Source organism: Orbicella faveolata, unplaced genomic scaffold (genome assembly GCF_042242905.1).
Source record: "Orbicella faveolata isolate gen_17 unplaced genomic scaffold, um_ofav_v1 contig_2, whole genome shotgun sequence".
In the NCBI taxonomy this organism is placed as follows: domain Eukaryota; kingdom Metazoa; phylum Cnidaria; class Anthozoa; order Scleractinia; family Merulinidae; genus Orbicella; species Orbicella faveolata.
Window position 1 is genome coordinate 7,428,323 of NW_028301547.1, and position 13,128 is coordinate 7,441,450.

At 39.2% G+C, this 13,128-nt stretch overlaps 1 protein-coding gene across 2 annotated transcripts; it reads left to right on the forward strand.

Moving 5' to 3' along the window:
* The first annotated feature begins 378 nt into the window (after window positions 1-378).
* LOC110042787 (uncharacterized) lies at window positions 379-11,841 on the forward strand. Of its 2 annotated transcripts, XM_089289263.1 has the most exons (8): window positions 379-532; window positions 2,660-2,696; window positions 3,584-3,640; window positions 5,253-5,366; window positions 5,933-6,477; window positions 7,550-7,904; window positions 8,982-9,342; window positions 10,768-11,841. In XM_089289263.1, exons 3-8 carry the CDS (start codon window positions 3,634-3,636, stop codon window positions 11,132-11,134), a joined length of 1,749 nt encoding a protein of 582 aa, XP_089145389.1. In that variant the 5' UTR covers window positions 379-532; window positions 2,660-2,696; window positions 3,584-3,633; the 3' UTR covers window positions 11,135-11,841. The 2 variants fall into 2 exon arrangements, with proteins under 2 accessions (XP_089145389.1, XP_089145388.1); XM_089289262.1 differs by lacking the exon at window positions 2,660-2,696.
* Window positions 11,842-13,128: the final 1,287 nt, after the last annotated feature.

Consider the following 13,128-nt stretch of genomic DNA (forward strand, 5'->3'; position numbering starts at 1 on the left):
CGAAGAAAATTTCACCCCCGGGTTCTGTGAGAGTCGTTCCAAGTATTTCCCGCCTAAAATCTTGCACCTGCAATTAAACAAGATCATTTAATATTCTCCCTTGCACATGCATCCACTGGTTCAAGTGCACCCTTACCGCCTGTCAGCTCTGAAAGCTTACAACTCTTAAAAGGGAGCGATTAGCGATAGCTAATCACAACTTCAGCTGATCATAAGCACGAAAGGAGAAACAAGAAGGAAGCAAGATGGGAGCCAAGGAAAAATAGAACTTATGTCAAATGGAAGGCATTCCTCATCGATGGACAACTAATCTAACTTCCTGTCACGTTGGTAGAGCCACAACCTAACCTCGTTTCCAGGAGGACCTTGGGAACGAGGTTGAATAAATTCCCAGATTCTCTCGGCTCCCGAGAGTTCATTTGACATCGATTGGCACCAAGTCGTAAGAGAAGCAACAAAACAGAATTTTACCGATACAGATCGACAGAAACTGTTTGCAAGGCAAGAGTGATTAGTACACAAAGCGAATTTGGTGAGGAATTAACTTTATTACACATTGTACATGGTTCAATCCTGTCAGTCAGTGGTCAGGTTTGAGAGCTGTCGATCAGACAACACATAAGCTTAAATCAGACGTAAGCTTATAAGATAGCAGTGCTTTACAAACTTTCATTTTCATGGTTATTTGTTGATCAGTGTTAGCAATGTAATTCCTCAGCTCTGCAACCGAGGGCACCAAATACGATCAGCATTGTTTATTAGCTATTATGCATTCCCCCCCCTCCCCCCCCCCCCGCCACCACCCCTACGCGGACATTAGATGGGCATTTGCTCATATTTTAATCACGGAAGTTGCGGCATTGACGTTTTTTCACAACCTGGGAGCCGGACATTTGCTTACCCTTTGAACAACCCCTGGACTTTTGACTTCTTACACCCTATTCAGGTTGTGGTTGGCTGCAGAGAACTCAAATATGATCATGTTTACTGTCAGTCGATATATCGGTCAAGAGGCAGTCGATAGTCGACCAACATATGGGTAGAGAGTCAGTAGACACTCGGTCGACTAGTCAGCCAATAGTCGGTCAACAACCAGGCGATAGTCAGTCGATATAGTGACCAACTATTGGCGAGTGTCAGTTGATATTTCTTAGATGCATCTCGATCAAGTATTCAGTCATATGCCGGTGGAATACCAGTCAACTGTCAGTCATATCAGTCATGTGTCAAGTATTGGTCAAGTGTGTTAATTTAGCAATTGAGTCCAATGGCAAAGTATCAGTGACGTATTGGTATTTAGTATCGGTGAATTATAGGCTATATCGGCCGACATACATCTCATCATATATATCGACCAACTATAGACTGATATATTGGACAACTACCGTAGAATTCTGAAAGTAAGGGTCCCTGTTACTTTCAGATTTAGTAGGCAAAAGTGGCCGCTTTCAGGTAGCTGTTACTTACAGGAAGCCATTGCTTTCGGAAGGTTAAAAAACATTTTTATTTTAACAGTCATTTCAGACAAAGCAGACGCGTAACACATGAAATTAAAAGTTTTGTTTTTTGTATATGCCTAACTATTCACATAAACAAAACAGACTGTATAAATCACAGATGACCCAAGGGCGAGATGAGAGGAAATAATTAATGTAAATGAAATGTATATGACCGTGACTCTTGCCTTTGAGCGGTGTTGTGTTACAAAGATGTGATTTAGAAGGGTTTGTATGGGAACTTTACATGTTTACTTTAAATACCTAAAATTTAATGTTCCGTGAATAAAACTGACTTACCTTGCTTTCCTGTTGTATTCTTTGTTGTTTCACGGTGTTTGAGGCCCTTTTGAAGCGTTTTCAGCGAGTTAGGGCTTTCCTAGTGGGACACCACCACCAGCACTAACTCACTGAAAATGCTTCAAAATGACCTCAAACACTGTGAAACAAAGTGGCTAGTGGAAGTCAAAAACCTACTAACCAAAACTAAATTCCTACTAGTCTGTGGCAAGTTGGCTACCATTAGTATTGAGCCCTGCAGTTGTATCCTATGCAAAAAAATTGGGCAGAAAAGGAAAAAACTAGTAATTTAGGGTTTATAGAAAGTTCAAAACTTAATTGATGCAAAGCAAACATTGCTGCTAATAAAATGGAAAACAGATTGAAGAAATCCAGTAAATATCATAAATTTCTTCAGAATCGTGCACTAAAACCAGGAGTACCAAATTTAACAGCGTATCGCTACCCACTACCTGTTAAGTGCTGTTGGCTTCAAGCTGAAAAACTAGGTGTTATCTGTAAAAATTATACTGAAATCCAGCTGTAAACATGTACCTCAAGATGGGGTAGTACATGTGCAAAACAAGTGTGAGATACGCAAATATTTTACTTACTGGGAAGGTGACATTAAAAAATGTAATGGGCACCATAATAATTTTCAAAAAAGGTGAATAACTTTTTTAGTTGTGAGGAAAAGCTATTTAGACTGTATTTTAGCTGAACCAGAGGAAGGCTGTCAGAGACGCTAAAAGTGCTGATGTAACAATTTTGTTATTAAAGTAGTAGTAAGAACATAAGAACATAAATGTGGTCATTTTTCTCTAGTATGTAAATGTGAATTCTAAGGAAATCTGTAAAGAAATGTCCTTTCCTTCTTTTTTCAGAAAAATGCTGATGTCAGCATTTTTGCTGAGATTCAAGGTTAATAATTATTATTATCTTGAAAAAATACATGGCTGCCCCCACTTTTCTTTGTGGATTCCAGTAGCCCTCGCAAAGATCTACTTTTTGCGCATGGTCCTAATCTGGCGCCAAAACCCTTTGTATTTAGTAGGCACCATCCTTAAAAAAAGCCTGATCATATTTTGCCACCCTATTTAAACCCTCTATTTAAGCCATCTATTTTTCTATTCCTGACACCCCGTCTCAGTTCTGGGTTCTCTAAAATTTGCAGCCAGAGGGGGCGAATAACTCCAAGGTATCATGGCAAAGTCTTCAGGAATGCCATGCATTTTTCCATAAACTAATCTTACCAAAATAGCAAATGGAATGCTTTGTTTACAAGTCTGAGTCACACCAAGGGTCAAATTACTTACTTGAGCCTCTTTGTGCCATGTGGCATGTAAGGCCCCCACAAGGTCCCTCCAACATTCCCAGTCCTGGGCAGTCTTTGCAGCCTGCAGCCTCACCCCAGGTGAGGCTCATTCTTTTCCTAGGTTCTTTTTCGACTGACCATCACCACATCAGTCTGGGCAAGGGTCAAATTACAGTGATAGATACTACTAGCACACAGTGCTCAGGGCTGTAGCTAGTAACAGGCAAACCGAGGCACTTGCCTCAGTCATTTTTTTCGTTTTTGTTGATTATAGTCATAAAAAACACCCTAAATTCCCAGGAAGAGAATTAAACCATGGACATTGCCTCAGTCATAACTCATTTCTTGGACACTGCCTCAGTTATGACTGGTTTCTGGCTACCGCCCTGGTGCTATGGGATAATTTATGCAACATCCATAAAGTAGATGTAAGTGTATTAAATACTGAACATTGTACAAGCAGTATTAAAAATATTTTATATTCTTTTTGCAGCCTCTAAATATCACCAATTCAGTGAGGGAATCTGGTGTTTTATTTTCCAGATGGAAGGTGAGTAGTTTTTCATGGTTAGGCCCGGATCGCAGTAGAGCCAATTTTGTTTTTATAATTAATAAATCTGTTGACAAGGAGCGCAAAATAAGTGCGACCCCCAGTTTCAAAAACTTGCCAAATTTTTGCGGATTGCCAAACTTTCACCAATCTTCAAAAAAACCGAAGTGCTGCCTCAGAGGCATCCAAATTTTGGCAAAGCAAACAATTTTGTTTTTTAACCATTTAATTGTCATATTTTTTGAAACATGCCTGGATAAAATTACGGTGAGAAAATAACTGTAACGGCTAGTCCAGTTTGGCATGTGCGATGGCGGGACTAAATCATTTTTTGCCCGGTCTATCTGACACTTTTTACAGCTATTTCAATGGAAATGAGGAATACGAGCTGAGTTTCTATTCAAATTCTTATGACTCATACCCTGGATCTGGTTACTGGCAGCAATTTGAAGAGATGGCTTCAGCGAGGCAATCTTCTTCAATAGGAAGTAGCTCAAGCAACAACACAAACACAAGCCGAGCAAAATCTGCTCATCTAATTATGGGCTGAAAATCATGAGTTGCTGTCAAGCGGAGAGTCAAGAACATGCAGCATGGAGAAAAATCTGTGAAGAGTTCAACTCTTGCATGAAATCTAATAATAAAAATATTTAATTGAGAAATATAGATCTTGTGACATATATTTCAATCAGTAACATTTTGGTTCCAATATGTTGGTCTAATGCGACCACTGCCAAAATTTGGAACTTGCAAAATTTTTGCCAATTTTTTTCCTCACAAAAAATCGGAAATATTTGAATTCGCTTTTGTGCGACCCAGCCCTTAGTCAAACTTTTGATAGTACTAATGATTAGGCTTAGCTAATTTAGTCTAACTTTGAGGCAGTCACCTGGAAATACAAATGTGTGCATAACGTGTACATGCACTGTGCATAGGTAGGTAAAGTCTGCATACAAACCAAGTGGCCCATCAACCCAGAGCTACTGTAGACTGCTGGCAATCTGTTTTTCTCTCAAAATTCAGGAGGGGTTATGAGGCAGCACACTTTAGCCTAAATGGAAATGGAATGAGACATGCCTTCTTCCCTACTCGGCCATACCGCCCTTGTCTCACCTCTTTCCCTATTTGGCCACCGCCATACCACCCTTTAGCATTCGTGCTGACTAAACACTCGTCTAAGTAACCCATAGAGACAAAACCGGCTGCCAGCAGTCTAGGCCGGTTTCTGTAGCATGAAGTTACTAGGAGTATTTCTATTCCCCCCTGGATGGGATGCTAGTCCATCGCAGGGTTACCTCCCAGCATTAAATTGACCTGTACCCATTTGTACACCTGGGTGAAGAGAGACACTGTGAGAATAAAGTGTCTTGCCCAAGAACACAACACAATGTCCCCGGCCAGGGCTCAAACCTGTGCCTCCACTGTGCGAACCATCGTGTTATTCCAATTCTAGAGTACTATTACATTGACCAGTACTGGAGCAAATATGTTGAGAGCACTTAAATTATAATTATAGCAATTAATAATTGCAAGGCACAACATACAGTGTACAGGCATCAATCACTATTAATATTAAGTTGCATTGGTCACAAATCTGTTTACTCTTTACTAGGTAAAGATGATGAATCACTGAATCAGCCTGAAAATGTCTCAGTTGCTGAAGAAGAAGTTGAAATTTTAACTGTTCCAGTTGATGAGGATCTCTTTCTACAAGTGGCCATCAACAGTATGTGTTTTGTGTGGTCTAAGTGTCTTTTTTTTAAAACATACAACTGTTAAAAAGAAAATGTGTTTCACTGCCTAATATACTGGTTTACAAGGCTGTCACTTGTCTCTGTGGTTTCCATAGCATTATTCAGCTAGGAGTATTTCTACTGTCCCCTGGATGGTATGCTAGCCCATTTCAGGATTCCCCAGCTTTAGCGTTTCGTGTTAGAGTGAAAAACTGACCACTAAGCGAGAGTTGTTGTTTCTCAGTAGACCCTAGTTCATCTGCTCTGTCATGTTTGTAAATAGCCACTTAGTCTGCCTCCCACCAGTTGGGATTTTTAAGCCTATTATGCTTATTTGAAATATTTGTTTCTTTCAGTTTAAGTGGCGTGCCTGAGAACTATAGCTAGGTGTAGCAAAGCACATTGACCACTATAAACATGTAACATTCAACACCCACCAAATAAATGTAATGCTAATTTTGTGCTGATATCAACATTACTTTGTTGTTCTCAGAAACAAAAGAAGTGAATTGAATATCCCACCATATTAAATATTTAATTTTGGTTTTTGTTTGCTAAGGTGGATATGCGAATGTTAAGCTAGCAGGGGAAACAGAAGGAGATTATGAGTATCTGGAAGAAGATTTAGAAGAAATACAAGAGCGGTTCCATGGGCAAAACAGAGAAAGACAAAATGACGAAGAAAATGAGAGTCAACAGAAAACAGAGAATGACTGTGAAGGAGAAGAAGGCTTGAACAATGTTGAACAAAACAAGAGGAAAACAAGAAAACAAAAGGAAACAGAGAATGACTATGAACGAGAAAAAGACTTGAACAATGTTAAAAAAAAGAAACAGAAGACAAGAAAGCAAGGGAAAACAAAGAGTAAAGACAGGGCTGTCAACAGCAACAAACAAAATCCACAACCACCAGAAACTAATCTACCCGTCACACGTTCCAAATCTCAAAACAAATTTAAACACACTTGTGACAAGTGTTTTAAGAGCTTTCGCACAACTTTGGGTTTAAAGCGTCACAAGCATAGTCACTGCAAGGGGGAAAAGACAAAGCAACATGCATGTCCTCATTGTGACAGGAGTTTTAACTGCGTTAGCTCCTTGAAGGTAACTTTGCTTTTTTCATCTTGTATGTTGGGGTTGGTGAAGCTATTTGTGTTATGATCACCGTGGCTAAATTAAATTTGAACTCTGTAATGGTCAACATGTGCAGCAGAGTTGCTGAACTGGGTTTGCAGGCTTCAACGTGTTTTACTTGACTGTATGATCCAGCTCAGTTGGTAAATAATGTAATGTGATGTAAAAAAATGTAAATCTTATTTATAGTGGCCATGCATTTAGCTATACAAGCACTAAGCTTAGTAGTTTACAGGCATGCTTCTGAAACAAAGGAAACAGATATTTCAAATAAATGTAACATAGTTAAAAATCCCAACTGGCAGGAGGCAGACCAGTTGGCTATTTACAAAGCGTGACCGAGGATTTGAACTTGGGACTACCGATAAACAAATTCCGCTAGTGGCAGGGTGGAGGCCTTGAACCCAGGACCTCCGGATTACAACACCAGCACCCTACATGTAAACCACCCGGCCACGCTGCCTCCTCCATATGGTGCATATGACTTTGTGCAGTTTGGCAAAATGGCATGATTTCTAGAAACAAGTGTTGGCTCAACATGTGTGTAATAATCATATAGTGGAACCTTGCGTTACAGTCATCTGGTTATTACAGCGACTTTTTTTTTGTCCCGGGGAAACACCCATATATTTTCTTATAAGAAAACTCTGTTAATGTGGCCACACCGTTAATATGGCCAAAAGTTACATGAATTTCTGAAATCCCGACATGTGTAATCCTTTATAATTTTACCCTGGTTATATGGCCACTCAAACCAGTTATGTTCATCTTTCCACTGTTAATATTGTTAGCATGTACTGTCTGAAGTTTCAATTTTTTTGAAAATTATATCTGCATTCCCGATACTTATCAAAGCACAGTTGTTTGGTGAAGTGCAGTGGTGATATATCTGTTAAAAAGTCACTCAATTTTGACCAGTCATGAAATTTGACCCTACCCCATTAATACAGCCACCTCGTTAATGCAGCCAAATTATCACGGCTGTTGGTGACTGTATTGACAGGGTTTCACTGTAATTTATTAGCTCTCTGCTTTCTTTCAGATTCATATCAAATCCCACACTGGCATACGACCTTTCCATTGTTCCACATGTCAGAAATCATTTCGGTATTCAAGTACATTGAAGAACCACATTCGACTACATTCAGAGAAGCCCTACAAATGTCAGCTTTGCAAAGAAGTTTTCTTGCGTCATGATTCTCTCGTTCGGCATGAATTTCGCCACACTGGTGAAAAACCTTTTGAGTGTGACATTTGCAAGGCTACATTTGCATTTAAGGACTACCTTCAATGCCACATGCGCAAGCACTTGGGTACTAAAGCAGTGAGTTGTCCAACCTGTGGAAGGGAATGTTGTGATTATAACAGTTTGAGACGGCACTTAGTAACCCATACAGGTATGTGTTGTATTTAATCCCAGCATTCTGAATTAACCAAACATTTTCACCCCAGTAATATAAGTGCTGCTCTTGAATGAGCATAGTTCCCCTGAACAACAATGTACACGTTTCTCACTTGGGCCTCAGTTATGCAAAGCAATTTTAATCACACCCACAAAACAAGATTCTGGTACCTTTAAGGGGTCCTTTACAAAATTCTTTCCAACTTTCCTTTTTATAGGGAACAGCTCCCCTCAGCAAGCTATCTCACAAAGGCCCGCAAGCGGAGCACAATACCTTAGAAAATTTGGTAACTCATCGATTTCAAATATTTTGGTTGTCACGTGACTGTCCGCACATACGTACGTACGTACGTACACTAAGCCCAATACCTTAAAAAATAGGAGAGTAGCACCATTACCATGGGTACATCTTTGATATTGGACATCCATATTATGCCTAATTGAAAGCTGTCAAAACAAGGTATCTGCTGACCAGTATCATGTGACCATAATTATCAGGGGCTCAGGTTTAGTGCTCATCGAGGTCGCATGTTTTTTTTTTTTTTGAGTTGTCTGCTGACCAGGAATTGGTTTTCGATTGAATCACAGGTTCAAGTCAGGTTATTTCTTTGGGGGAGAGGGAGGGGGTACGTGCAAAGGCAAAATTTCAGCACAAATTAACCACTGGGGCATTGTTGACTTTTCTTGTGACATATTCCTTGCACAATCGTCTCTTGGAAAGTCCCTGATATATTGCGTACGTAATTTCTGCAGTCTTGGTTATGCTTATTGGGTATAGTTTGTTAGAGTTTAACTGGAAAAAATAGCAAAACCACACGCTGAACAATAAAATGCTCACAATAATATTGATCATTTTTTGAGTTTCTGATTCAAGAAAAACAAATCCCCTTTTTCCCTTATGGCTAATTATTGCAATCAGGAGCTCCCCTTTTAGGCTTGGCTAAATCTTTAAATTAATTAGTACATAGTCCTCCTCAGCAAACCATCTCAAGCTCTTCCAGTCCTTATTAACTATTGAACAGGAACATTTTAGCTGTTGACCAGTACAAACTTTCTTTTTGCTTACATCTAGGTGATAAGCCCTACAAATGTGACATATGTGACATGAAATTCAGGTTAAACTCAACCTGCAAAAGACACTGGCAACGAATGCATTCTGGCACCAAACCACACAAGTGCCCAATATGTTCAAAGGCATTTGCCACCAAGAACGATGTCACAAAACACATGCGATCACACACTGGAGAAAGACCATACATTTGCAGCTACTCACAGTGTGGCAAATGCTACACAAGTAAAAATTCTTTAAAGCAACACCTGCTTGTTCACACTGGAGAAAAGCCATTCTCCTGTGACACATGTGGAATGAGTTTCCGCTATAGACGAACTATGAAAGATCATTGCTTAGTGCACACTAATGACCCACAAAACAAGTAAGCATTAAGTTTTTCTTTTGTTTTGTACTTCATATTTAATCACTTTTTTGGGCAGGTGAGATGGGTAGTTATCTTTAAGACTATACAAGCTTATAGCATATACAGTCAAACCACCCTCAGGGAAATGGGAGATGGTCGCTTAATAGAGGTTGGTGTACCTTAATATTTTTCACCATCAGGTTGATTTCTTAGTGAACATTGGGTGGCCTTAAGACAATCATGATAAACGCGTGTTTGAATATTTCTATCACTCGTCACCTTCTACTTCAGACACTTATCTGCAGGGCTGGCATTAAAGGCCGTAACCCTTGATGCTATGGGTGAAATTGCCTGTTGTTGATAGAATCTACCTACAAAGTAACAAATTTGCTATGGGTGTGGAGAATAAGGCTACATGTCAGGTGACTAAAAACTTAATGGCAGCCCTAATCTGCCATTACATTTTTCAAAACAAAGTTTTCAATTTGGATGGCTGTTTGTTAGGGGTAAAGACAATAGAAAAATCCTTATTGGGACTACCAAAAGGTGGCCATGGCCACTTAATAGAGGTAGCCAGTTAGTAGGGGTTTTATTTACAGTATTTAACTGACAATAATTTTGGGACTTTAATAACTGTCCACTTAATTAGCGGTGGCTGCTCAATAGAGGTTTGACCATATTTATTTTAATATTTTTTCATATCTTTATAATGTAGGTGGTCTGTCTGAGTGTGGGGTCTATATACCTCATACTAACCGAGTTCAAGGGCTGTACTGTAAGTTACAGACCAAGTATTTTTCCACATTGATTTATGGCCCAAACATGATGCATGCGGGCCATAAAAATTAATGAGGATCCATAACTTACAGTACGGACCAAGAATCTCTACTGTGTGTCTGCCAGGTTTGGGAACGATTTCTATTCATGTGGAATGGCTTCAAATTTCTAACGCAAGTCAAAAGCAAAATGAGTCAATTTGAAATCAATGTTAAGTGACTCGTAAGTCATTAGCAGGTTTTAATGCACAACTTTAGAAGCAACAAAAAGTTTTCAATTTTTACTTGCTATAAAAGTTAAGAACACTTGGCAATAAATCATGAAACATTTTGGCAACAAAAACAGCTTTAAATTTTAGCGGGCCACACAGTAGAATAAATTGACCAATCACAGCACGCATAGTAGCAGTAGTAGTAGTAGTAGTAGTAGTAGCAGTAGCAGTAGCAGTAGCAGTAGCAGTAGCAGTAGCAGTAGCAGTAGCAGTAGCAGTAGCAGTAGCAGTAGCAGTAGCAGTAGCAGTAGCAGTAGCAGTAGCAGTAGTAGTAGTAGTAGTAGTAGTAGTAGTAGTAGTAGTAGTTGTTGTCATAAATACATAAAAAATATATGTAATACAATTATTATTCGTCTAACAAATTTTGTTCAATCACATTATTTTTCTTACCTTAGATGTCCAACTTGCAACAAAGGTTTTTCAACACTGTCACGCCTGAAACGTCATCAGCTTATCCACACAGGAGAACGACCTTTCCCCTGTCCATATTGTGGACGAAGATATAACCAACGCAGTAATGTCACATTACACCTTAAGAAAAATTGGTGCCGTAAGGCGCCAAACAGGCAGGAGAAGAAGAAAATTACAAGGAAAAGGAAAAACAAAGCAAGGGAAAACAAGGAAGAAACTGTAGAGTGTGATGTTGAGTTGGTAACAGAAACAATAATTGTTGAGTGTGGAGATGATATGACATCTAAATTGTCCTCAAACACATTTGTTATTGAACAGTGTGTCAGTGGAGCATTAACATCCATTCTATAACTTCACTGTCGTAAACCATTACATAAGATTGCTAAATTGTTTTGTTTGTGAAATAGGTCGGGGTTTGAAAAGAATTCATTTTCACAGTCCAAAAAATAAAAACTATATTAGTTTGATTTGCTCTTTCCTTTATGCCACTTTACAGTAAAATAATAACATGTCTTAGAGAAAAAGTTAAAATTGGTCAATAAGGGAAATCCTGGCCTCCTTAATATGTAGGTATTGTTATGGTCAATCACACATTCTTGGTCAAAAAGGGAAAAGAGGCTACCAAATGCATGTAAAATGGCATGAATTGATTATAAGAAAGGGTACAATAAAAGGAGGTCTGCAGTAAGCCCTCTGCAAGAGTGTCCACATTTAACTCTTCTCCTCCCAGTTTATCTTGTGACTCGGAAGTCCTGCAGGTTGTTCATTGAAAAAAAAAAGGCAAGATCCTGGCCACCCTAGTAATAGAGAAGGTTGTTGTTGGTGTTGTTGTGTTTGCATGCAGTGATTGGCCAATGGTTGCCCTCAGTTACACCAGTTAGTTATATCAAGCCTTGATAGCCTCTAGGAATTTCAGTACCTCAGGTAATGAACGTTTTAAATTTGTAGTCAGTGATGAAAAAGTCAGCAGAATTTATTGTAAAGCTGCTGCAAATTATTGTTGTCTTGTTAAATTGTTAATGAACATTTGTTTTCGGTGAAATAAATTTTCAAAGCAATCTCAACATGTTCATAAGTCTCCTATGCAGACATCTTTTTGGCTCATAATGCATTTCTCCTCAGGGTGGAGAAGATATTTGTGTGATGAGCCTAAATAGCATCTGCAGAGGAGACTGACTTAACATTATCGGTCTAGGATATAGCCACACCCATCCACAAAAGGTTTTTTGGTTCGAACGCCCCACCCATCTGGAAAGTCCACTTTCATTAGTTTTCTCTTACAATTTTGCTTTGTGGCAGCAACAGCCTCCTTGAAATTTCCAGTGACCTTCCATGAGAGTGGGTATGGATATTTTAAAATTCTTCTGGAATTGGGGCATGGTAGTTTAATCATTTAAGTGCACCAGACTATAAACAAGTGAAGTGTGTGGATTCGAGGACTGCCAAATTGGACCGAGTCAATGTGTTGTACTCTTAAAAAACAAATACTTTACTTTCAGAGTATTTCTCTACTGGTGCTGGCGAATTAAATGCTGGGGTGTAACCCTGCTCTCAACTAGAATATCCATCCAGGTTCAGGAGGAGTAGAAATGTGTGAAGTGAATCCTGATTAATCACTATACTATATACCTTTAGCCCAAAAACAGACCACACACATCTGAGGGCTATCTGCCATGGAAAAAGAGTAGCTTCCTCTAAAAAACATACCCAGATCAAGACTAGAGTGCAAAATCCATACCCTATTTCTGACCAAAACGGCTAAAAAATCATAACCTTTGGGTCCGCAAATACCTATACAACCCTTATATGGAAAGTGCCCCAGGACACAGTTTGCTATTAGCCAGTGTTTAGATTAGTATCTTTCTTTGTTCGTAGCCTTCCCAGTCTCGAAATTTTTTTTACACAACCCGAATGTCCTGTTTTTCAAAGAGTAAACAAAAATCTCTCAAGCAAATGTAACGCAGACCTACCGTCGGATTTAAGTTCATCCTAAATCTGACAACGTGACAAAACTAATAAGCTGGGCGAAATGAATGGCAGTGAAGTATTTTAAGCTTTAAGAAGCTTTCATGAAGTGGATGTTTTCCTTCAAAAAAATTAAGCTTGACCTCTTCGCAAGCTTAAACTTATATTTTACCACACTTATCCGGTCCGAAAAGGTGGTGAAAACTCAGAATCAGATAAAACCTTAAGCTTACGTTAATCCAGCTGATACTCGCCTTCTCCAGTCTTATTGTTCTTTTGTCCGCCAACGTTTCCCGTTGTTCTTGGCTACTTCGTTGCCTGTTGTCGTGCCCTTCTTCGCTCTCTTTCTCGTTGTTTCTCGCTTCTCCTTTGCCCATTTT